The 26,364-nt window shown below is 39.7% G+C and overlaps 1 protein-coding gene across 1 annotated transcript in view; it reads right to left on the reverse strand.

The window, feature by feature from the left end:
* The window catches only part of LOC133563308 (synaptic vesicle glycoprotein 2B-like), a 100,010-nt gene that overhangs the window by 58,029 nt on the left and 15,617 nt on the right, over window positions 1-26,364 (reverse strand). Inside the window, exons 2-4 of the mRNA XM_061917372.1 lie at window positions 9,472-10,005; window positions 9,107-9,330; window positions 264-444 (exon numbers count right to left, since the gene is read on the reverse strand). Coding sequence (XP_061773356.1) covers window positions 264-444; window positions 9,107-9,330; window positions 9,472-9,713 — 647 coding nt within the window. The 5' untranslated portion in view covers window positions 9,714-10,005. The remainder of the gene's footprint in view (window positions 1-263; window positions 445-9,106; window positions 9,331-9,471; window positions 10,006-26,364) is intronic.

Raw genomic sequence — 26,364 nt, forward strand, 5'->3', positions numbered from 1 at the left:
CTCTGTTCATCCCCGCGTGGTGGGGTAGCTGGCGGGGCGGTAGCTGATTGTACCAAGCAGGGGAAACATGTAACACGCACTAACTACAAGCACTTCTACCAAGTATTACTGCACTGACGCATCATCCACACCCTGTATGCAAGCACACACACACACACACACACACACTCATTATAGTAAACAGAAAGAAATGCGAAGGCAAAAGTGTGTTACCTAAAACAAACGTGATACACTGTTTGTGAGTGTGCATTTTTTTGACTTACCCGATGCCTGACAGCAGTCTGAAGAAGAGGAAGAAGCCATAGCTTTGTGCAAACGAGGACAGGAAGACAAAGATGCAGTTAATAGATAATGCCAGAACCAAACAGCGTCGACGGCCAACTTTGTCCGCCAGGCCTCCCCACACGAATGCTCCAACCATCATACTGAGGAAGACGACCAGACCTGCAGAAGGAAACAGAGGCAGTAAAAACCTAGTACGCATGCACAGAAAATGCACATGTCATAGTCACCTACAGTGTTGCTTCGTGTGCAAGTTCTTGAATTAAATGTAACTTATCTAAACAATATCTAGTGTTGTAGTATTTCAATTAACTGGAATCCAGTGTGTTGTGGAGCCCTATTGTAATGAATTACACCTGAGCCATCTTAAATTATTGAAAACTTTACTAAACAAGTTTAAGTATACGATGTGCCAAATACAATTTTACAACAATCAAACTAGGAATCAAGATATCTGGTCAGGACACTCCTCACTCTTTTGCCTTCACCTTCATTGTCCATTCGTTTTTGGTGACTTTATATACTCTGGACCGAGACGTTGAGTCCGCGACATATATGGCGGAAAATACCTGATACAGTCAGCTTTGTCAGTCCAAATGCATTCGCCTTTTTATGTAGTCTTCCCTCAATGGCCAGTTAATACAAAGCACATGCTACCTTTTTTTTATCAAAACCATGGGAGCACGCATTCTCATTGTTTCTCCTTCGACACATGGACAAAGTTTTTTGATATGTAGAATCCTGACCTTGACATTTGGAAGTTCTCTTGCCGTCTGAGAAGTGTTGTATCCCAAATAGCTGCAATCGCTTTCTCTTTAGGTATTCATGTGTGATTTCTACAAGCATCTGTACCGACGAAAGGAGAAACAGGGGCATGTCTCGATAACTCCCCTCCATGTTTCCAGTGGTTAGCTCTTAATTACGAAACCGCTTTATTATGAAGATGGATGTGGCACGTTCTGTCTGACGTCAATTACTGTTTTGGGCGCGGTCTTTCTGTCGTCACTTCCTCTCTGAACTCAGTTCGTAAACGGTCAATGAGTCTTTACGAAGCTAAGAGCCGGAGATTCAAGAAATACACGGTGTACTTACCCGTGTAAAAAACTATCCAAGGAGGGGGGATCTAAACATTGGTTTAGTGTAGCTGACACGGGGCTTATGTTCAATAATTATTTGTTTCAGTAGTTATCCGGCTTAATGTAGACATGGCCTTAGACCCTTATTCTGTTAGCAGGGCAGGATAGAGCAGCACTTTTATTGAGACGATAGGAACTGTGCGGGTGGTCTTCACATTTTTGTACAGCAGAGTCTGTTGAAATAAAAAGTGCTTCTTGCGTTGCTGCCGGTTGTTTTTTTTCTCATAATACAGAGCTCGCAGCAACCAGTGTCATCTCACAAGATCCTTGGGTGCCGTGAATGTCAATCAAGTGACGAAAGTGACGTCACAGTGAAGACTGATAATCAGTGGTTTTTAGGGTCTATTTTTTTAATGCCTCGTGAGCGACCGACACCCCTAATCTAAATTATGCTGAAGTAATTAGTAAAAATAAGTGGTCCAAGGATAAAGCCCTGAGGCACACCTGATGTAACCTTTAGGAATTCGTTTTTTTTTTTTAGTGTTTACACAACTACAGATTATAAAGTGGTGGTAGGGCATTCATCCCATGACATAGATTTGTCCAAACCCAAATTATTTTTGGGTTTTTGTAGAAATGTTGAACAATTTTTGCCCTTGACTGCTATGTGGCACATGTGATTGACGCATCTGCCTCAAAACCAGGTGGTTCTGGGTTTGGATGCCCACATGAGTGACTGCATGAGTCTAACTCTGGAACAAACAGCAGTGGTTTACAACAGGAAGTACTTATTCATATACTTTAAGGCATAAACATTGTTGACTTATGTGAACATGCAAACACATCACAAAAATTCTTATGAATGATCACATTTACAAAATAGTAGCGTCACTCAATTTGTGAATATCAGTGGTGTTCCGTCAGGGCCAGCAAGGTCTTCTCTGCTGGTCTAACATAACCAGAAATCATGATCAAAATTAAAGATAAGAGTAATTTTTTATTTACTTTCTCTAAATATTTAAAATTATTCATATTCTCTTCAGGTCGTTATAATGCTATTATTTTTAGGTTATGTTGCCATGCTGTACGAAATCTGCCCAAGGCCTTCAGAATCAATAATGCAGGCGTCTGTGCATTATTGTTGATAGACAGTTGCGATAGCCAATCAGATCACGAGTTGTTGTCAGTAAAGCCTTCTAGCTGGCCTTACGCTGTGATTGGATACTCACTTGGGAGTCCCAAGTGAGTATCCGATCACAAGTTGCAAAAGCAGGAAGTGTCAGCGGAACCATATGAGCCATAGAAAGCCACCGAAAACTCACCGGTACAATAACCATGGAGATAAAGTGTTTAAGTCTCACACCTAGTGATCTGTTGTGGACAGACAAAGCCAAGCAATGCAGGTTTAGCATGCGGTGTGCGCTCCCGCGAAGGAAATCAATTTTTGGCAGGCAATCACATTTTGGCTCAACACCGGCAGTGAAAAGGGGAAATTCCAGCCACTTTCACGTGACTCAACAGACTACGACGGTACCACTGGCTTATACGGCGTCGGATGTGTGCTACAAATTGTGAGTTCAAATATTGTATTTCTTTATTTTTTTCACGTTTCATTTTTTTATTTACAATTGTTTTAATTTTGACAGCACCACGTAAGATATTTTTAATTGCTGAAGTGGATTCATTAAATGTTAAATGCGCCGAAAAATACACCCCTTTCAAACACTGTTGAGGGGATCAAAGCCCACTAGTGTGCAAGTGTGTTACTGTACAGCAGGGGTCACCAACCGTTTTGAAACCAAGAGCTACTTCTTGGGTTCTGATTAATGCGAAGAGCTACCAGTTTGATACACACTTAAATAAATTGCCAGAAATAGCCAATTTGCTCAATTTACCTTTAATAAATAAATCTATATATATATATATAAACAAATGGGTATTTCTGTCTGTCATTCTGTCGAACATTTTTTTTCCTTTTATGGAAGGTTTTTTTGTAGAGAATAAATGATGAAAAAAAACACTTAATGGAACGGTTTGAAAGAGTAAAAAACAGGAAAAAAATTAAAATTAAATTCTGAAAGATAGTTTATCTTCAATTTCGACTCTATAAAATTCAAAATTCAACCGAAAAAAAGAAGGGAAAAACTAGCTAATTCGAATCTTTTAGAAAAAATTTTAAAAAGAATTTATGGAACATCTTTAGTAATTTTTCCTGATTAAGATTAATTTTAGAATTTTGATGACATGTTTTAAATAGGTTAAAATCCAATCTGCACTTTGTTAGAATATATAACAAATTGGACCAAGCTATATTTCTAACAAAGACAAATCTTTATTTCTTCTAGATTTTCCAGAACAAAAATTTTAAAAGAAATTCAAAAGACTTTGAAATTAGATTTAAATTTGATTCTAAAGATTTTCTAGATTTGCCAAAATAATTTTTGGGGAATTCTAATCATAAGTTTGAAGAAATATTTCACCAATATTCTTCGTCGAAAAAACAGAAGCTAAAATGGAGAATTAAATAAAAATGTATTTATTATTCTTTACAACAAAAAAATTAATGTACTTGAACATTGATTTAAATTGTCAGGAAAGAAGAGGAAGGAATTTAAAAGGTAAAAAGGTATATGTGTTTAAAAATCCTAAAATCATTTTTAAGGTTGTATTTTTTCTCTAAAATTGTCTTTCTGAAAGTTATAAGAAGCAAAGTAAAAAAATAAATGAATGTATTTAAACAAGTGAAGACCAAGTCTTTAAAATATTTTCTTGTATTTTCAAATTCCATTTGAGTTTTGTCTCTCTTAGAATTAAAAATGTCGAGCAAAGCGAGACCAGCTTGATAGTAAATAAATAAAATAAAAAAAAATAGAGGCAGCTCACTGGTAAGTGCTGCTATTTGAGCTATTTTTAGAACAGGCGAAAGGGCTACTCATCTGGTCCTTACGGGCGACCTGGTGCCCGCGGGCACCGCGTTGATGACCCCTGCTGTATAGTATCTCCAGCCGTGTCCATGTGGTGACATAAATTACGGTATGACGTCGTCATAAGGAGGACGTAAATGAAATCCTCGGTGACAAACGCACTGGTGAATATATAATATACATCTCTACATCATGTTGGCTGCACTGCAGTACTTTCTTTGCACCGCCCATATTTTTTCACTTCACCGCCCCATTTGCCATCTCCACATCCTAAGCCCTGTTTAATCATTCCCACACCCTTGTTCTCGGTCTATTCCTCCTTCTGCTCTCTGCTGCTATTTTTTTGGTGGTGTCTGGTGTTATTTCCGCCTCTAGTTGAGTTGTTTTTCCTTTTTCCTCTTTGGACATTTGCTCGGATTACAACCCCCCCTTAATATTGACAGTATGTGCTCTTCAACGCCAAACCACACTCTGCATAACAAATGAGCAACTTAAATACGCAGCGCACTAAAGACACCCCATCGGTCACAGCGAGCATATCCTCAGACTGAAGTGGATCAACTTCGGCCTCCTCAGTGGCCTCCAGATAATAATGTGTATCAACAGTACTGTACATGATTGACAGTTGGATTCTCGTACAGTATGTGATAAAATATTTTCTTCCTCCGGTGTTACGCCTGTTCGGCATTGTGATGCCGGGTCCGATTCCCTCGTGGATGCGTCAACAAGTGAACACAGCAAAGGTAAGATATAAACAATTTATTTAACGAAAAGGATCTATGAAACAAAACACTGGTGCTAATGAAAAGGCAAACCAAAGACGCTAGCATAAAAGCTAGGATATACAAACAATGAGAACTAAACTGGCACATAGACACATTAAAGAGTAAAACAAAACATATAGCATGAGAGCTGGAATAAACAAATGGCTGAGCGTGAAAAGCTGGCGAGAATATACATACGATGACAGAGTGCAGGCGTAACTTGTTGCGTGAAAGCAAATTTGGATCCCAGACTGAACAACAAAAGATGCAGGCTTATATAAGGTAGGTGATTAGTGAGGACAGGTGTGCAGGGACGTGAGAAACAGGTGAAAACTGATAAGCTACCATGGTGACCGACTTAAAAAGGAAATAATAGGATCAGATGGAGAGTGAAAATAAAAATGGAACAACAAACAATAATATGTGGCGGATCCAAAAAGCGGATCTCAACATCCGGGTTGATACAGATTATTATGGTTTGTTTGTCATATTTAAAAAACAAAGTTCTGTTTTAGGGCTCCAGTTTTCATTTATTCATTGGGGACGGCGTGGCGCAGTGGGAGAGTGGCCGTGCGCAACCCGAGGGTCCCTGGTTCAAATCCCACCTAGTACCAACCTCGTCACATCCGTTGTGTCCTGAGCAAGACACTTCACCCTTGCTCCTGATGGGTGCTGGTTGGCGCCTTGCATGGCAGCTCCCTCCATCAGTGTGTGAATGTGTTTGTGAATGGGTAAATGTGGAAGTAGTGTCAAAGCGCTTTGAGTACCTTGAAGGTAGAAAAGCGCTATACAAGTACAACCCATTTATAACCCATTTATTGTAATTTCGATGCCATACATTTTGCGTCACCTTTTACAAAAGATTTTACACTTTTTTATTTTTATTTTTGTGAGGCAATTCTATTTATTATTTTTCTTCAATTAAATTTCATCCATGTTGTTTTGTACTAAAACACATTCATTGGAGCTAGATTATTTAATTACTTTTTGACTTTTTTTAGTTCAAATTTGAAAAGTAAAACATAAGGAAAACACAGATTTGCAAATGAGTGACTGCATGATCTTGCAAATTTTTCTGGCACATCTCCAACCTGGATTCAAACCCAGTAGTCTTGTTTACAAGATCAGGACTAATGCTGCGCGCCACGGGATGCAGTGCAAATCCATCCAGCCATCCATTTTCTACCGCTTATTCCCTTTGGAGTCGCGGGGTGCGCTGGTGCCTATCTCAGCTACAATCGGGCGGAAGGCGTTGTACACCCTGGACAAGTTGCCACCTCGTCATAGACAGACAACATTCACACTCACATTCACACACTAGCGCTAATTTAGTGTTGCCAATTAACCTATCCCCAGGTGCATGTCTTTCGAAGTGGGAGGAAGCCGGAGAACCCAGAGGGAACCCACGCAGTCACGGGGAGAACATAAAAACTCCACACAGAAAGATCCCAGGACTACTCAGGGCCTTCGTATTGTGAGACAGACGTACTAACCCCACTTGGGAAATTTGCCATCATATTCCTATCAGTGACAGAGCAGGAGTGGGCTAAGAATATTTTTGCCGTATAATTTCATAAGAAGCACCCTGCCATGCTTCCTCCACCCCAGCAGACGATGGCGTGGAAAACCGCAGAGGCCACCACAGTGTATATGTTTCTTTGACTTTTTATTCATAGCTGTATGTAGAAGTGATAACACTTTAGTATAGGGAACATATTCACCATTAATTAGTTTCTTATTAACATGCAAATTAGTCACATATTGGCTCTTAACTATTAAGCACTAATTATGGACTTACTATAACCCTAACCCTCTAACCCTAACCAAATAACTTAGAATATGTTCCCCTAGTGTCCAAATAACTCTAAATTATTTGTTACTTAGAATATGTTCCCCATACTAAAGTGTTACCAAAAACATACAACTTTGTCTTGAATTTGAAAAAAAAAAAAAACACTTCTTTTTTGACTAAAGAAGGGTTCGGTGAATGCGCATATGAAACTAGTTGGGTTCGGTACCTCCAACAACGTTAGAACCACTGCTCTAACCCTAACCCTAACCAAATAACTAAATGAAGTCTTTGGTACTCAGAATATGTTCCCCTAGTGTCCCAAAAACTCAAAATTAAGTCTTTGTTACTTAGAATATGTTCCGCAACATACTAAAGTGACGGCGTGGCGCAGTGGGAGAGTTGCCGTGCGCAACCCGGGGGTCCCTGGTTCAAATCCCACCTAGTACCAACATCGTCATGTCCGTTATGTCCTGAGCAAGACACTTCACCCTTGCTCCTGATGGGTGCTGGTTGGCGCCTTGCATGGCAGCTCCCTCCATCAGTGTGTGAATGTGGAAGTAGTGTCAAAGCGCTTTGAGTACCTTGAAGGTAGAAAAGCGCTATACAAGTACAACCCATTTATTTATTATAAGTGGCTGGTTGTATCCGCTGCTTTAATGTCTTTCAAGTCCTTTGTATTCTTTGATGTTTGATGTTTCCCTCCTACACACATGTGAAAGGGATGTTGTTGTTGTTTTTTTCCCTTGGTCTCAGTCTGGACCCCCCTTCCAGGGCCAAGGCTTAGACCGATTTTTTTTATTTTATTCTATTTTATTTTAATCTTCTATTTTTTTCTCCCATTCCCCCCTCCCCTTGTTTACCTGTATCTCACCTTTTTTGTAAAGGGCGCTAGAAGCCGGCAGACCCTCAGCGATCCTGTTCTGTCTCCCTGTAGTGGTTGTCTGATCTTGAATGGGTATGTGCTGAAAATTTTAATTTTCTTGAAGGAACTCTCCTGAAGGAATAAATAAAGTACCATCTAATCTAATCTAATCTAATTAGTGTTCTCCCAGTACCAATATTTTGGTACCGGTACAGTAGTAGTGCAAGAGGGTTTCTGTACAGTATCTCCAGTCGTGTCCATTTGATGACATAAATTACGATATTTTGAGAGATTAAGTCTGACTAAGTAGGACATCACTAGCATCAGACTAAGTAGGACATCTGCGGGCTATAGATCGTTTTCTATTCGGGCTCCAGGACTCTGGAATGCCATCCCGGTAACAGCAAGAGATGCTACCTCAGAAGCATTTAAGTCCCATCTTAAAACTCATTTGTATATTCTAGCCTTTAAATAGACCCCCCTTTTAGATCAGTTGATCTGCCGTTTCTTTTTTACTCTGCCCCCCTCTCCTTCGTGGAGAGGTAGGCACAGATTTGGTGACCACAGATGAAGCGCTAGCTGTCCAAAGTCGGGACCCAGGGTGGGACACTCATCTGTGCATTAGTTGGGGACATCTATGTGCTGCTGACTTGTCTCCGCTCAAGATGATGTCTTGCTGGCCCCACTATGGACTGGCCTCTCACTATTATGTTAAATCCACTATGGACTAAACTGTCACTATTATGTTGGATCCACTATGGACTGGACTCTCACAATATATTGCTAGATCCACTCAACGTCCATTGCACCGATCGCCCAGGTGGCGAGTCCCTACATCTGCAGTCCCCTCCAAGGTTTCTCATTGTCATCCCATTGGGTTGAGTTTTTTTCTTGCCCTGATGTGAGATCCAAGCCGAGGTCATGTTCTGGCTTGTGCAGCCCTTTGAGACACTCGTGATAGAGTGCTATATAAGTAAACATTGATTGATCACTGAAGGCCTAGGTGAGAAACGCACGGCCAGCTTCTGTAGTATAGGAAATCTGATCCGCAAAGGAAGACGGCAGATAGTTCAAAATCCACAAGTCACAGTATTTACGTCTTCCTGAAGGGGTCATTATTATGTTTGGAGACCTATCCCAGCTGCACTCGAGCAGAAGGCAGGATCGTGTTTGTTTAATTTTCATGACTTTTATCATGACTGAATACCTGTCTACGTACCGGTATACACTAATGCAAGTTTATGAGCTCGATCCCTCGACTGACGTGGGAAATGTTATTGCCAAAATCCAAGACATATCGACTACAGATCTTGAAAATCTAATTTCCTGTTGAATGCTGGGTAATCAGTCGGTGCCAGTCAACAATGATGTCAGAACAACACGTACGTATTTAATAAAGTGCTTACCCAACATCCCTTTCTCCGCATTGGACAGGCATAGATCCTTCTCTGCGGAGGGTAGAACAAAGGCCACCACAAAACATTCGACTCCATCAGCCATCAGAGCCAGGCCCAGCACAATGAAGAGCGTCCACTGGAACTTTCCGTGGCCGCAATCCTCCATAATATCCTCATATTGTTCCGATAACTCCTGCAGTTCAGAGACTGCACTGCTCGCTCGAGATTTAGCCCTGAGATTGTGTACAAAAAAAAAAAAAAAATTATATTAAGACAAGTACCATGTTTCGGTAATTACTTATTATGAAAGTATTTATAGCATTACTTAAAAAAATATAAATAAAAATAATATTTAATGTCCCGATACTATTCACCTTGCAGCTCTTTGGGCAGCCTTCACCTCATCAGGATGTGGTATTCCTTGATATTCTCCTTCATACATCTGGTCCTCCTCATCGTGACCTTCAGTCGCGTCGCTGGCAGCGTCCTCCTCCTGTGGAGGGTAGTCGGCCTGGTAACCATATTCATCGTGACCATCTCCAGCACCTTCTCCATACGTCCCGTAGCTGTCACCGCCACTTTGATGATACACGTTGTTCTGGTAACGGTCCGCCATGCTCGCCTGCTTCGGTTGACTGAGTTTGTATGCCGATAAGTTTCGTGAGAATAATGAGACGGTTGCAGAAACCTCTTGTAATTAAGATTGTAGTATGAGGGTTAATCTTTAGTTAGAACATGGTGAATAAATGACTTCAGTTGGAGACAAACTTATTGCACTTCTTGATTTCTTGTGGTTGCTGTGTAGTGATGCATGTCTCATGACTGTCTCATAGTTTAGTAGTGTAGCGTATTTGCAGTGTGGCATCGGTGACTCCAGAGTCCCAAAAACGTCTCTCCAGCGTCCAAACCTAAATACAGAAACATATTGGTTAGTACATTTTCAAAACGCAATTACTTTTTTAATATTTTGGTTTTCCTATGATTCGACAATGTGCATTGAAAAAACTAATGTTGAAAAGCTGTTTACAAACCCCTAAACCAGTGAAGTTGGCCCATTGTGCAAATGGTAAATAAAAACAGAATACAATGATTTGCAAATCCTTGACAACCTATATTCAATTGAATAGACTGCAAAGACAAGATACTTAACATTCAAACTGAAAAGCGTTGTTATATTTTGCAATTATTAGTTCATTTGGAATTTTTCCTGCAGCATGTTTCAAAAAAGGTGGCACAAGTGTCAAAAAAAGACTGAGAAAGTTGTGAAATGCTCATCAAACACTTATTTAGAACATGCCACAGGTGAACAGGCTCATTGGGAACACGTGGGTGCCATGATTGGGTATAAAAGCAGCGTCCATGAAATGCTCAGTCATTCACAATCAAGGATGGGGTGAGGGTCACCACTTTGTGAACAAATGCGTGAGCAAATTGTCGAACAATTTAAGAACAATGAGCTATTGCAAGGAATTTAGGTATTTCACCAGCTACGGTCCGTAATATCATCAAAAGGTTTAGAGAATCTGGAGAAATCACTGCACGTAACATTGAATGCCCGTGACCTTGGATCCCTCAGGCGGTACTGCATAAAAAAGCAACATCCGTGTGTAAAGGATATCACCATATGGGCTCAGGAACACTTCAGAAAACCACTGCCAGTAACTACAGTTTGTCGCTACATCTGTATGTGCAAGTTAAAACTCTACTGTGCAAAGCGAAAGCCATTTATCAAGAACACACAGAAACGCAGCCGGCTTCGCTGGGACTGGCGCAAAGTTCAAAAGCTAGGATCTGTTATGGTATGAGGGTGTATAAATGCCCAAGGCATGGGTAACTTACACATCTGTGAAGGCACCATCAATGCTGAAAGGTACATACAGGTTTTGAGCAACATATGTTGGCATCCAAGCAACGTTATCATGGACGCCCCTGCTTATTTCAGCAAGACATTGCCAAGCCACGTTTTACAACAGCGTGGCTTCATCGTAAAAGAAAACAAGTACTAGACCGGCCATCCTGTAGTCCAGACCTGTCTTCCATTAAAAATGTGTGAAAAGGAGCATTATGAAGCATAAAATATGACAATGGAGACCCCGGACTGTTGAACATCTTAAGCTGTGCATCAAGAAAGGAATGGAAAATAATTCCAGTGTTGTTAAAAGGAAAGGCCATGCAACACAGTGGTAAAAATGCCGCTGTGCCAACTTTTTTGCAATGTGTTGCTGCCATTAAATTCTAAGTTAATGATTATTTGCAAAAAAAAAATAAGTTTCTCAGTTCGAACATTTAAATATCTTGGCTTTGCAGTCCATTCAATTGAATACAAGTTGAAAGGGATTTGCAAATCATTGTACTTGTTTTTTATTTACAAATTACACAACGTGCCAACTTCACTGGTTTTGGGTTTTGTAACTGCTTGACAAGTTATCCATCAAATCATTTACTAGATTTTACAATTAAAAGCTGGCAGCCAGTCGCCAAAATTTCACTGTAAAAAAAAAGTTTTCCATCTTAGAGTAACATGCTGTAAAAAACAGCATACATTTTGCACTAAAATTCTGGCGACTAAGCTGCCAGTTTTTTTACCCTAAAATCTACAGATTATTTCTTGCAGTGTACATAAAAAATACAGGTTAAAGGATTTTCCTTATGGTATTATTAGACAAGTTCATTATTATTATTATTTTATTTATTTATTCATACAATATTTCTGTAACATCCTACAGCAGAGATGTTCCTTGTTGAAAAAATTAAGGAATAACATGGCAAAGAGGAACGTGTCAGCCGTCATAAAGAATGTTTAACAACAACAAAGAGGGAAAACAATGAGAAAAAAGTAAAATCCATACATAAATAAATGAAAAAAGAATGAATGAATAATTATTGCCCATCCATCTATGTCTGTCTATCTACGTGAGGGTTTGTCCAAATCATTTATTCATGAATTGATTTATCGATCTGTTTGTGTTGGGTTCATTGAGCCGGTTTAGACGGACACGAACACACATCGCACAACAGGCAGCATCGAGTGAAATGTCAACTGCATTAATAAAAAAAAGCATACAATTAAGAGGTGTTTCATAATTCATGAGATCAGTCTGCCATGCGTGATATAGAGAAGAGAATTGTGAACACAACCATGTAGGGACAGAAATAACATGGGGTTATGCAAATAAGGTGAATGATATAAAGCAGGGGTCACCAACCTTTTTGAAACCAAGAGCTACTTCTTGCGTACTGATTAATGCGAAGGGCTACCATGAGTTTGATACACACTTAAATAAATTGCCAGAAATAGCCAATTTGCTCAATTTACCTTTAATAAATAAATCTATATATATAAAAAAATGGTATTTCTGTCTGTCATTCCGTCGTACATTTTTTTTCCTTTTACAGAAGGTTTTTTGTAGAGAATAAATGATGAAAAAAACACTTAATTGAACGGTTTAAAAGAGGAGAAAACAGGAAAAAAAAATTAGATTGAATTTTGAAACATAGTTTATCTTCAATTCCGACTCTTTAAAAATCAAGATTCAACCGAAAAAGAAGAAGAGAAAAACTAGCTAATTTGAATCTTTTTGAAAAAAATAAAAAAAGAATTTATGGAATATCATTAGTAATTTTTCCTGATTAAGATTAATTTTAGAATTTTAATGACATTATTTACATAGGTTAAAATCCAATCTGCACTTTGTTAGAATATATAACAAATTGGACCAAGCTATATTTCTAATAAAGACAAAACATTATTGCTTCTAGATTTTCCAGAACAAACATTTTAAAAGAAATTCAAAACACTTTGAAATAAGATTTAAATTTGATTCTACAGATTTTTGTAGATTTTCCAGAATATTTTTTTTGAATTTTAATCATAATAAGTTTGAAGAAATATTCTTAGTCGAAAAAACAGAAGCTAAAATGAAGAATTAAATTAAAATGTATTTATTATTCTTTACAATAAAAAAAAAATACATTTACTTGAACATTGATTTAAATTGTCAGGAAAGAAGAGGAAGGAATTGAAAAGGTAAAAAGGTATAGGTGTTTAAAAATCCTAAAATAATTTTTAAGGTTGTATTTTTTCTCTGAAATTGTCTTTCTGAAAGTTATAAGAAGCAAAGTAAAAAAATAAATGAATTTATTTAAACAAGTGAAGACCAAGTCTTTAAAATATTTTCTTGGATTTTCAAATTCTATTTGAGTTTTGTCTCTCTCGGAATTAAAAATGTCGAGCAAAGCGAGACCAGCTTGCTAGTTAATACATAAAATTAAAAAAAATAGAGGCAGCTCACTGGTAAGTGCTGCTATTTGAGCTATTTTTAGAACAGGCCAGCGGGCGACTCATCTAGTCCTTACAGGCTACCTGGTGCCCGTTTATGTGACCCCTGATATAAAGCTATTTAGTTTGTTCAATAAAATGAAAAGGTACAGGGTGGTTGGGTGTCTGATGTATATAATGGTATAATTCAATATATATTTCACTCCATTTACTTTCCTTCCACTAAATCATGATGAAAAATATGCGCATTTTGGCATGTTAAAGCACACTGCCGACAATGCAGCAGCTACATATCAACCACTGTAAAGGTAGCAAGGTTTTCCTGCACTAACTTCAACAACCATTCATTGTCTTGATATGTTATGTCCCTGACATGAAAAAACAAACACCATTTAAAAACATGCCATTTAAAAATTGGCATTAAAATTTAGATTTTAGTGTCACTGTAAAGTGAAATGCGTTAGACGGGAGTAAAGGGAGCAAACTGAAATAATCAATCACAGAAGACGTGAGTTAGAGCCCACAGCGTTTGTTGTTGAAAGACCATAAAGAATAAAGTAGAGACCCGTTTTTGTGGTTTCTCTCACCGCTGAGAACGTGGATTTTGGCAGACCTTGTTCATTATCCTATCTTGACTGCAATGCACCATCCCTGGTGCATTGCAGTCTGTAAATTAGTGGTCTGGGTTATGGCTCCTGAATATACAAAAAAACATAGTTTTAAGTTGTTTACTTCCATAGTAACATTCTCGTTTTATGCAAATAATGTTATATCAATTTGGGGCCCCTAATGGTTTATCTTAACCGTTCATTTTCCAGGGTGCAATGTTTACACTCTTTGTTTATTCAGCATCCTGCTAATTCACTGTAAGGTCGTTCTTATATCGTACCGGTTACCGATATTTGGGTCAAAAAGAGTTATGTTTGTTTTATTGTGTCATTGTTGTAATATAGTATATTGGATGGATATGTGTGTTTCTTATGTTCAAACAGAAATTGAACGTTTCATTAATGTGGTTTTGTGATTTGCTGTGATGGCTATTGATGGTTTGGATTCGTAAAGTGTCGGATTAAAAAAAATGAACAAGTCCATTACATGGAAAAAAAAAATAGGAAAACCAAGGAGTAGCATAAAGCCAAACACAAACTGTCGTATGTAGCGCACTAGACTGCCAGAAAGATCAATGGCTTGGTAGGTATAAATACGGAAGATGATTAGGCAGAAAAAGGTGACGACACTAATCCTAAACTAGAAATCCATCCATTTTCTACTGCTTATCCTTTTCCGGGTAACCAGGGGCGCTGTAGTCTATCTCAGATACAATCGGGCAGAAGGCGGTATACACCCTGGACAAGTCGCCACCTCATCGCAGGGCCAACACAGACAGACAGACAACATTCACACTCACATTCACACACTCGGGACCATTTAGTGTTGCCAATCAACCTATCCACAGGTGCATGTCTGTTAATGCTAAATATGGTTTGAACTGCAAATTAACTTTTTTCTGTTTTGTTTATTTTCTTTGAATTTAAATACATTTTGTTCTGCATTGTTAAATGTGCGTGTGTCAAATGTGATCAAAAGGCTGGAAGGTTGTGAGATTAATGATGGAATCAAATCATTTGACATGAAAAATGGGATTAGGATGTTGCAGAGATTTTTTTTTGTAGTCTGACAGAAATATTTACATTTCACTCAGTTTGAACATCAAATATCTTGTCTTTGTAGTGCATTCAATTGAATATGGGTTAAAAAGGATTTGCAAATCATTGTATTCTGTTTATATTTAAATACATCTAACACAATTTCCCAACTCATATGGAAATGGGGTTTGTCAGTCAACAACAAGACAGCGTCCTAAGTGCAGCAAGATCAATGCAGGAAATATATTTTTTAATGGTGAAAGCAGCAAGCAACAACATCACACAGTGACACAGCAGACGACAACATACGCACACGTACACAATGATTGAAGTGACAAATTGCCATCCAAAAATTCTGGTTGACAAGAAGATATGCCAGCACGTCCCATGTGTTTATGAAGCAAAGGTAACACAATCTGGTCAAAAGATTCAAAGGAGTTGGCGTCACTGCCGCAGCTAACAGCTTGAAACCCTTGATGACGTCACACCTCACTTGGCAACAGGCTCCGCCTTTCAAATGCACACACACACACACACGTACACTGCGCTCTATATGAAGCGTCTTTCAACTGCAAATGCCAGATATTGTAAGGTTTTTTTAAATAACATGAATTACTTTTCCTATCCATATATTACATGTATTTAAGATTTAACGCTCATTTGGGCAGCGACAGTGAAACCTGGATAGGTATGATTTGGAAGAAGGGCTGCCTGGATCTGAACCCGAGTGGTGTTTTGGTATTGGACTTATGTGCTTGTCCACAATGAACACAATGTTCGAACATAAGGGTGCCCATATGTGCACTTGGCACCAGGACACCCTAGGCTGCAGTTCCATGATCGACTTTGTTGTTGTGTCATCGGATTTGCTGTCTAACGTTTTGGACACTTGAGTGAAGAGAGGGGCGGAGCTTTCTGCCAGTCATCACCTGGTGGTGAGTTGGCTCTGATGGTGGGGGAAGATGCCGGACCGACCTGGCAGGCCCAAACACATTGTGAGGGTGTTCTGGGAACGTCTAGCAGAGTCTTCCCATTCCTAACCCAATGGGTTAGGATTCTGGTCTGTACATCAATGGGTTAGGAATGGGGTGGCACTTCAAGTTTATATGTGAGTCAAGGCAGGTGGCCAAATACTTTTGGAACTGTAGTTATGTAGTTATTTCTTTATTTTATTGGTTTTATTTAATGTCAATAGGGAAACAATGTTATGCAGAGGGGTAATGATTGAGAATATATCCTAGTGGCCCTACTGTTCATAGACTTTGTCATGAGGAAGTCTGTCGTCGGAGCAAACCTCCGCATTAAGTGGGGAGGGGGCAGACTGGCAGATCTGGACTTTGCGGACAACTTGGCTGTGCTTAGCCATTCCTACGCTGCGCTCCAAAAATTGACCAAAAATCTGCATGAGCAAGGGGAAAAAGTCTGCCTATGTATAAGCCAAGAGAAGACCAAGGCCATGACCGTCGTACAAGACCGAAACGTTCCACTGCTCCCCATAGGCGAACAAGGCATAGAGTACGTTGAGATACACAAACACTAGAGACGCAGAAAAAGATGTACAGACCAGAATCGGAAAAGCTGCAGGAGTCTTCCAACGCCTCCGGAACATCTGGTCATCAAAATCTATCAGTACCTCCACAAAGCTGTGCCTCTATATGTCAGTGGTCATCTCTACAGTGACCTATGCCTGTGAGACGTGGATGAAGACATCAAGCATTACTAACAAGCTGGATGTCTTCCACCGACGGTGCCTCAGATACATCTCGAGGATCTCATGGAGAGACCACATCAACAATGAAGAGGTGATGAGAAGGGGTAGCACCATTGTCTGACATAGTCTCTGACAGGAGAAGGAGAATGGCTGGACACGTACTCCGACTACCAAGAGAGACACTGGCAAGTCTGGCAATGGACTGGGTGCCAGAAGGGGGAAAGAGGAAGAGAGGACGGCCAAAGAAGACATAGAGACAAACAGCCAAGGAAGACCTGAGAGAGATGGGAGTCAGCTGGCATGGAGCCCAATGTTTCAACAGGATTGGGAGGAACTAAGTCTAAGTAAGTCAAAGGCCCTGCCTTCACCCACAAAGACAAAGAGAGTGGATTACTAGCAAGAGGGTTTATTAATTTGGGTTGTTCATTTCAGACCAATGCAAAGAGTGAACTTTTTGCAGCCAGTTTAGAAGTGACTGATAAACAAAAGAATTACACACAGACATGCCTATTTCATCTGTTCTTGGTTTCACTGAGGTATGTCTGTCAGTGAGCAACATTGCCTAAAAAGTTATTGGCGGATTTTAATCAAACTTTCAGGATTTTTCAGAAATGGGATAAGTGATAAGTGATTACATTTTGGGGGTGATTAACATTTTTTTTAAAGGATTCGTTACTAGTAGGTGATGACTCTCGGGGACGGCGTGACACACCTAACCTTATCCTTGTCAACACACACAAAGCCACCCTTTAAGACCCCCTCCCCCCTCCGTCTGCCGGCGCAACGTGACCTAATACGCTTGCGCACAAAAAAATCCGTGGGTCATAGTTACCTTTGACCTGGAAGTGTATTCTTACCCTGTGTTTCAATGTAGACAATTGCCACATTTCTTTTAACAGTAAACCTTGCTTGACTCACCATCAGCAGCAGTTAAATTGACCCTATTGTTGTAAATCACACCTGAGCCCTAATGCATGAATCATATCTTTGATGAATGTGTGAAAGTAAACAATGTGATGAATAACATTTTACAAGAATCAATCTAGGGATCTAGATATCTGGTCAGGACACAATGCTTGTAGGCTGAAATTGGCGGTCATACTTGACGGCCACAACCACTTCATGGCTTCACAATCATTATGGAGTAAAAAACTATATGTTGATTAATCGCTCGACATACATCGCGGACATTAACTAATAGTCTGCTTTGCCAGTCCAAATGCATTCACGGTTTTCCGTTGTCTCCCCTTCGACAAATGGACAAAGTTTTTCCCAAAGTACAATCACAGCTGACCTACACATTTGAAAGTTCTCTTGCCGTTTCCTGTGGAACAGAACACTCGTTGACAAACATATTCCACCAGACTGCCGTTCTTCCAGGCCTTATCCAAAACCGTCGCTCAACATTGCTACGTTGCCGTCTGAGATGTGATGTAACCGAAAAAGCTGCAATCGTGCATTTCCGTCTTTTGAGGTATTCATGTATAACACATGTATGGTTGGGGGTGGGGCGCGGCTTGCTGTGCGGTTCGTTCCCCCGGGATGCAAACGGACCACTCCGGACAGGACTTGCAGGTTGGAACATGATTTAATTCTCAGAACCATCAAAGAAGCACCAAAATCAGAAAACAACTCGAAGCTAACACTTAGCATGGGCTAGGAGACAAGCAGAACTTACGTAACTGGTTGCAAGTAGCAAACAAAGAAGCCAGGTCGACGGACTGGCTAAGGAAGGCTTAAATAATGCTTCTGGTTAGTGCTCGGGAAACATGTGAGCGTCCAGAACACTAATCAGAGGCAGGTAAAAATAATAAGTAACCATGGTGACTAAACAAACTCAAGGGTGCACAACAACAGGAACTAAGGGAGTCCAAAATCAGCAAAAAAATAACAAAAACATGATCCGGGCCACGGATCAAGACATAATGTGCGATTTCTACAAGCGTCTGTTATGAAGCTGGCTGTGGCGTGTTCTTTCTGACATCACTTCCTGTGTGGGGTACGGTCTTTCTGCCGTCACTTCCTCTCTGAAGTCAGTTTGTAAACGATCGATGAGTCCACACAAAGCTAAGAGCCGGAGATTCAAGAAATACGTGACGCACTTAACCGTGTGAAAAATGATCCAAGGAGAGGAACCTTTAACAATGGTTTAGTGTGGTGAAACAGGGTTTAGGCTAAATAATTATTTGTTTAAGGAGCTTTCCGGATTAATGTAGACAGGGCCTGAGTGTTTTTAGTTTATGTATTTACTTGATCAGGAAATAATGGATTTAACTCCAAAAATATTGTATTATCATTACCGTATTTTTCTGACTATAAGTCGCAGTTTTTTTCATAGTTTGAATGGGGGTGCGACTTATACTCAGGGGCGACTTGTGTGTGATATTATTAACACATTACTGTGAAATATCAAATAATATTATTTAGCTCATTCACGTAAGAGACTAGATGTATAAGATTTCATGGGATTTAGCAATTAGGAGTGACAGATTGTTTGGTAAACGTATAGCATGTTCTATATGTTATATTTATTTGATTGACTCTTACCATAATAGTTACGTTAAAGGCCTACTGAAACCCACTACTACTTACCACGCAGTCTGATAGTTTATATATCAATGATGAAATATTACCTTGCAACACATGCCAATACGGCCTTTTTTGTTTACTAAATTGCAATTTTAAATTTCCCGGGAGTTTCTTGTTGAAAACGTCGCGGAATGATGACGTGTACGGACTGTTAGGAAATATTAGCGCTGGGCACACACACAGCTAAAAGTCGTCTGCTTTAACCGCATAATTACACAGTAATATAATGCTAAATATTTTGCAATTTGTTCAATTAATATTGGAGAAGTCAAAGTAGAAAGATGGAGTTGGGAAGCTTTAGCCTTCAGCCACACAAACACATGGTGATTCCTTGTTTAAAATTCCCGGAGGTGAAGCTTTCCAATGGATCAGCGCGGTCAAGCGAACATGGATCCCGACCAAATGTCAACCAGCAGGCTTTGGTAAAAAGTCGCCACTTACCGGAGATCACCTGAGCTTGTGCCGTCCATACAGATGCCGTCGACTTCCATCAGATACTGGCCTCAAGACACCCGTGGACAAACCCCTCCGACTATCAGGTACTATTAAACTCACTAAAACACTAGCAACACAATAGAAAGATAAGGGATTTCCCAGAATTATCCTAGTAAATGTGTCTAAAAACATCTGAATCCATCCCAATGCAATCGCCTTTTGTTTTTTTTAACTTGATTTTTTATTTTTTTATTTTTTTTGTAGTCCGTCGCTATCAATATCCTGAAACACGAATCTGTCATCCTCGCTCAATTTAATGGGGAAATTGTTGTTTTCTCGGTCCGAGTAGCTGTTTTTGTTGGAGGCTCCCATTAAAAACAATGTAAGGATGTGAGGAGCCCTCAACGGCTGACGTCATCGTCTGCGACTTCGGGTAAAGGCAGGGCTTTTCTATTAGCGACTGAAAGTTTCAAACTTTATCACTGATGTTCTCTACTAAATCCTTTCAGCAAAAATATGGCAATATCGCAAAATGATCAAGTATGACACATAGAATGGACCTGCTATCCCCGTTTGAATAAGAAAATCTCATTTCAGTAGGCCTTTAACATACCAGGCACCTTCTCAGTTGGTTATTTATGCGTCATATAACATACACTTATTCAGCCTGTTGTTCACTATTCTTTATTTGTTTTAAATTTTGTGGGTTCTTCCGAGGATGTTGTAGTCGTAATTTATTTGTGCAGTCCTTTGAGACATTTGTGATTTGGGGCTGTATAAATAAACATTGATTGATGATTGATTGGTGTTGGGTTTTATCAAATAAATTTCCCCAAAAGATGCGAATTATACTCCAGTGCAATTTATATATGTTTTTCCCTTCTTTGTTATGCATTTTCGGCAGGTGCGACTTATACTCCGGAGCGACTTATACTCCGAAAAATATGGTAATCACATTGTAGGATGCTTGCTTGTACACTGCATCAACACAAATATTTTATTCTTACTTATGCATGCAAAGTATTTGGAACTCAACGTACGAAACCCAAAACCAGTGAAGTTGGCATGTTGTGTAATTTGTAAATAAAAACAGAATACAATGATTTGCAAATCATTTTCAACTTATATGCAAATAGACTGCAAAAACAAGATATTTAATGTTTGAACTGAGAAAAAAAAATTTTTGTGCAAATTATCAACAACTTCGAATGATTTGGTCCGGTGGACTTGACGTCCACAGTTTCCAAAAACAATTTGAAATGTGGACTCGTCAGAATAAAGAAAACTTGTCCACCTTGCATCAGTCCATCTTAGATGAGCTCGGGCCCAGCGAAGCTGGCAGCATTTCTGGGTGTTGTTGAGGATTGGCTTTTGCTTTGCATAGTAGAGTTTTAACTTGCACTTACAGATGTGGAGACAAACTGTAGTTGCTGACAGTGCTTTTCTGAAGTGTTCCTGAGCCCATGTGGTGATATCCTTTACACACTGATGTCGCTTTTGATGCAGTACCGCCTGAGGGATCGAAGGTCCATAATATCATCACTTACATGCAATGATTTCTCCAGATTCTCTGAACCTTTTGATGATATTACAGACCGTATGAGGTGAAATCCCTAAATTCTTTGCAATAGCTTGTTGTAAAATTATGTTTTTCTTAAACTGTTCGACAATTTGTTGACGCATTTGTTCACAAAGTGGTGACCCTCGCCCCATCCTTGTTTGTGAATGACTGAGCATTCCAAGGAAGCTGCTTTTATACCCAATCATGGCACCCACCTGTTCCCAAAGAGCCTGTTCACCTGTGAGATGTACCAAATAAGTGTTTGATGAGCATTCCTCAACATTCTCAGTCTTTTTTGCCACTTGTGCCAGCTTTTTTAAACACGTTGCAGGCATCAAATTCCAAATGAGCTTATATCTGTAAAAAATAAGAACCTTTTCCGGTTTCAACGTTAAGTATCTTGTCTTTGCAGTCTATTAATTCAAATATACGTTGAAAAGGATTTGCTAATCATTTTATTCTTTTTTTATGTATGATTTATACAATGTGCCAATTTCACTGGTTTTGGGGTTTGCATGTTTTATAATAACATTGATGAAGTAATGATTGACAGCTGGCCAGCAGCAATGCAACCTTCCAACATGTGAACCCTGTTTGCTACTGACAGATGGGCAGCAGGAAATTAAATTCTGTCCGGCAGCCTCATCACTTCACCATTGTTATGCAGACTGGACCAACCATATCTACCCTCTAGCTTCTCATTAAACACACATACTTAATCTGGTAGTATAGTAGCAGCAGGACTGTCTAGATGTTTGACAATTTGAATGTAATCAGATGGGATTGAAATTCCAAATCAGAAATATAATGGAATAATTTACTTAAAATTGTAAAGAATTACAGTTAGTGATTACATACATTAAGTATAAAGGTTGATCTGGAAATTAAAACTAAGAATAACATCTTACATAAATCCATCCATCCATTTTCTACTGCTTATCACTTTTAGGCTCGCAGGGGGTGCTGGAGCTTATCTCAGTTACAATCGGGCGGAAGGCGGGGTACACCCTGGAGAAGTCGCCAGCTCATCACAGAGCCAAAACAGATAGACAGACAACATTCACATTCACCCACTGGGGGCCATTTAGCATTGCCAATCAACCTATCCCCAGGTGCATGTCTTTGGAGGTGGGAGGAAGCCGGAGTACCCGGAGGGAACCCATGCAGTCACGAGGAGAACATGCAAACTCCACATAGAGAGATCCCGAGCGCAGGATCGAACCCAGGACCTTCGTATTGTGAGGCAGACGCACTAAACCCTACTCCACCGTGCTTACATAACTCAATAGAACAAATCTTCACTCAGGTCCTAATGATGCACTTTTGTAAAAATGACGATTCCCAAATACAATGTTTAATCAAGAAAATGCAATAAAAGGCAAAAAGCAGTTAGGGGTCATTCATTAAAAAAAAATGGTTCTCTGCTAATTAAGAACAAGCAATGACAAGGTCCTCCACATGGAATTCAATAAATGTTAATTTATTTGATGAACACATTGTGTTCCCAAGAATGACATCAGTCATTTAAGCAACCCAAGTCATGACAGTAATGAGACAAGTGTGTATGTGTGTGTATGTGTGTGTGTGTGTGTGTGTGTGTGTGTGTGTGTGTGTGTGTGTGTGTGTGTGTGTGTGTGTGTGTGTGTGTGTGTGTGTGTGCATGCACGCATCAGATGGAGAGCTTATATCTTTATTTTGTCCTATTCTTTAATTAGTGGCTCAGAAGATGTGGTTTGCTTGAACATATGTTGGGTCAGATTGGAATCTGATGGTTGACTGGTTTGAAATGTGGTTAGGAATTACAGTACACAACTATGCACGTGAGCTCTCACACACGCTATTTGAGAAGGCCCTAATCAAGCTTTCTTTCTGTATAGAACATGGGGCCAGGTAGATGTAAGACCCCCTGTAGCACTTAAATGGTCTTCCATGAGTGGTGTTCTTTCTGCAGGATCTGTTTTGTTTTGCTGGTATTCTGGAAGTCTTGCCCCAACGGAGCACCCACTCATGTCGGAATAATCTGTTAATATACTGCTGGTTTGATAAAGGGATGAATGTGACATTTGTGTTTGAAGCCAATCCCAGCTGCACTCAGGCCGAAGGCGGTGTACACCCTGGACAAGTCGCGTTTGTGTTACGGCTCAGACTCCTGCCAACGCCACTCATCTGTTTGTGCACTCAAGTGAAAGCACCTCAGGACACGCCCATGGCCGCGCCCTTCCAGGGACGCGCCGCGCACGCTTCCGCCATGCAGCATCCTCCAGCTGCAACCATTCATCAGTAATCAGCACACCTGCCGGTGATGATCAAACTTTCTTCTTAAGCCTGGACAACCTGCCATTGCTCACCGGAGTATAGTCTTCAGTTTGCATTCAGTAAGCAATCATCCTGCTTCATCCTGCTTGATGCAATCCTGCTTTCTCTGTCTGTTTTCCTTTCCGTGTTTCATTGTCGTGTCATCCTACTGCAAACCTCCATTCCCGTGTTTGAGGTTTCTGTGTGTCTCGTCATTCCTCATCGTTGTTCCCCTGCTTCTCGGACTGCCCCCTTGGATCTCGACCTCCCACTTGGAAACGGATCTCGTCTCTTCGCACTTGCCCTGGATCATCTGCCTGCCCAACGGACTGTCTTCCTGCTTTGTTCCTCCTCTCGCCCAACACAACACTTGGTAACACACACTTCAGTTAAATTCTACACATAGTCTTACACCACACACTCTTAAGTTTTGTCACACTTCATTTCCTTAGTTTATTTGTTAGTATTTTTCATTATTATATATATATTGGTTATATATATAATAAATTATTGAACATACACCCTCTGGTGTGAAGTGAATTATATTTATATAGCGCTTTTCTCTAGTGACTCAAAGCGCTTTACATAGTGAAACCCAATATCTAAGTTACATTTAAACCAGTGTGAGTGGCACTGGGAGCAGGTGGGTAAAGTGTCTTGCCCAAGGACACAACGGCAGTGACTAGGATGGCGGAAGTGGGAATCGAACCTGCAACCCTCAAGTTGCTGGCACGGCTACTCTACCAACCGAGCTATACCGCCCCAGTATCAGTTGCCGTCACCTTCCCTTAGTCCAGACATAACAGTTTGAAACCAATATGAACTTCTATTATTGTCCTAGATCAGAGATTCTCAAACTACCACTAGTGGTATTCCAAATAATCACCTAATTAAATAATCAAACAGTGTTACTGTTCAAACTGCTTTTTAATGAATTACTACGCTACTGTATTTTAATGTTGGACGATTGGGTGGTACTTGCAGAACCAAATGTTTTCTAAAGTCGTACTTGGTGAAAAAGGTTTAAGAGCCACTGTCCTATATGTTCTTTTTTGTGGGACCTCAATAAGTAGTGCGTTTTTTTTGCTAATTAGGAATAATTAATTACAAATCTAATAGTCTCATGGCTGGAGCTTAAAAGACCTGTGCACGACCTTTTAAGTATGTTCTTCAACGTTACGAGACATCTACACATGAAATACACCCGCACTTTTATCCGGCCAATACTACTGCAGCATAGTGTTGTACTGATGCCAATATTTTGGTACCGGTACCAAAATGTATTTTGATACTTTTCGGTACTTTTCAATACTTTTCTAAATATAGGTGACAACAAAAACTGGCATTAAATGATAAATGAGTTGTACTTGTTTAGCGCTTTTCTACTATTGGCTTTATTTTAACAGAAAAAGATCCAACGGTATATTAAACACGTTTCTTATTGCAATTTTGTCATCAAATGAAATAGTGAACATACAAGACAACTTGTCTTTTATTAGTAAGTAAGCAAACAAAAGCTCCTAATTTAGCTGCTGACGTATGCAGTAACATATTGTGTCATTCTATTATTTTGTCAGAATTATTAAGGACAAGTGGTACAAAATGAATTATTAATCTACTTGTTCATTTACAGTTAATATCTGCTTACTTTCTCTTTCAACATGTTCTATCCACACTTCTGTTGAAATGTAATAATCACTTATTCTTCTGTTTTTGGGATGCTTTACATTAGTTTTAGATGGTACCACAAAATTTGGTATCAATCCGATACCAAGTAGTTCCAGGATCATACATCGGTCATATTTTCTGAGTTTATAAACATAATATGATTTTTTTTTTAAACAAAAATGAAATAACATTAGAAGAATTGTTACAACGTGTAAATGGAATAAAACAAACAACATGTTTACTTGACCCACTTCCTGGGAAACTTATCAAGGAGCTTTTTGTATTATCAGGTCCATCAGTGCTAAATATTATAAACTTATCACTTTCCTCGGGCACTGTTCCCCTAGCATTCAAAAAAGTGGTTATTCATCCTCTCCTTAAAAGACCTAACCTCGATCCTGACCTCATGGTAAACTACCGACCGGTGGCTCACCTTCCCTTTATTTCAAAAATCCTCGAAAAAATTTTTGCAGAGCAGCTAAATGAACACTTAGCGTCTAACAATCTATGTGAAACCTTTCAATCCGGTTTCAGGGCAAATCACTCGACTGAGACAGACCTCGCAAAATTGACTAATGATCTATTGCTAACGATGGACTCTGATGCGTCATCTATGTTGCTGCTCCTCGATCTTAGCGCTGCTTTCGATACCGTCGATCATAATATTTTATTAGAGCGTATCAAAACACGAATTGGTATGTGAGACTTAGCCCTGTCTTGGTTTAACTCTTATCTTACTGATAGGATGCAGTGCGTCTCCCATAACAATGTGACCTCAGACTATGTTAAGGTAACGTGTGGAGTTCCCCAGGGTTCGGTCCTTGGCCCTGTACTTTTCAGCATCTACATGCTGCCGCTGGGTGACGTCATACGCAAATACGGTATTAGCTTTCACTGCTATGCTGATGACACCCAACTCTACATGCCCCTAAAGCTGACCAACACGCCGGACTGTAGTCAGTTGGAAGCGTGTCTTAATGAAATTAAACAATGGATGTCCGCTAACTTTTTGCAACTTAACGCCAAAAAAACAGAAATGCTGATTATCGGTCCTGCTGGACACCGAACTCTACTTAATAATAC

The sequence above is a fragment of the Nerophis ophidion genome, linkage group LG12, assembly GCF_033978795.1.
Source record: "Nerophis ophidion isolate RoL-2023_Sa linkage group LG12, RoL_Noph_v1.0, whole genome shotgun sequence".
NCBI classification, from domain to species: domain Eukaryota; kingdom Metazoa; phylum Chordata; class Actinopteri; order Syngnathiformes; family Syngnathidae; genus Nerophis; species Nerophis ophidion.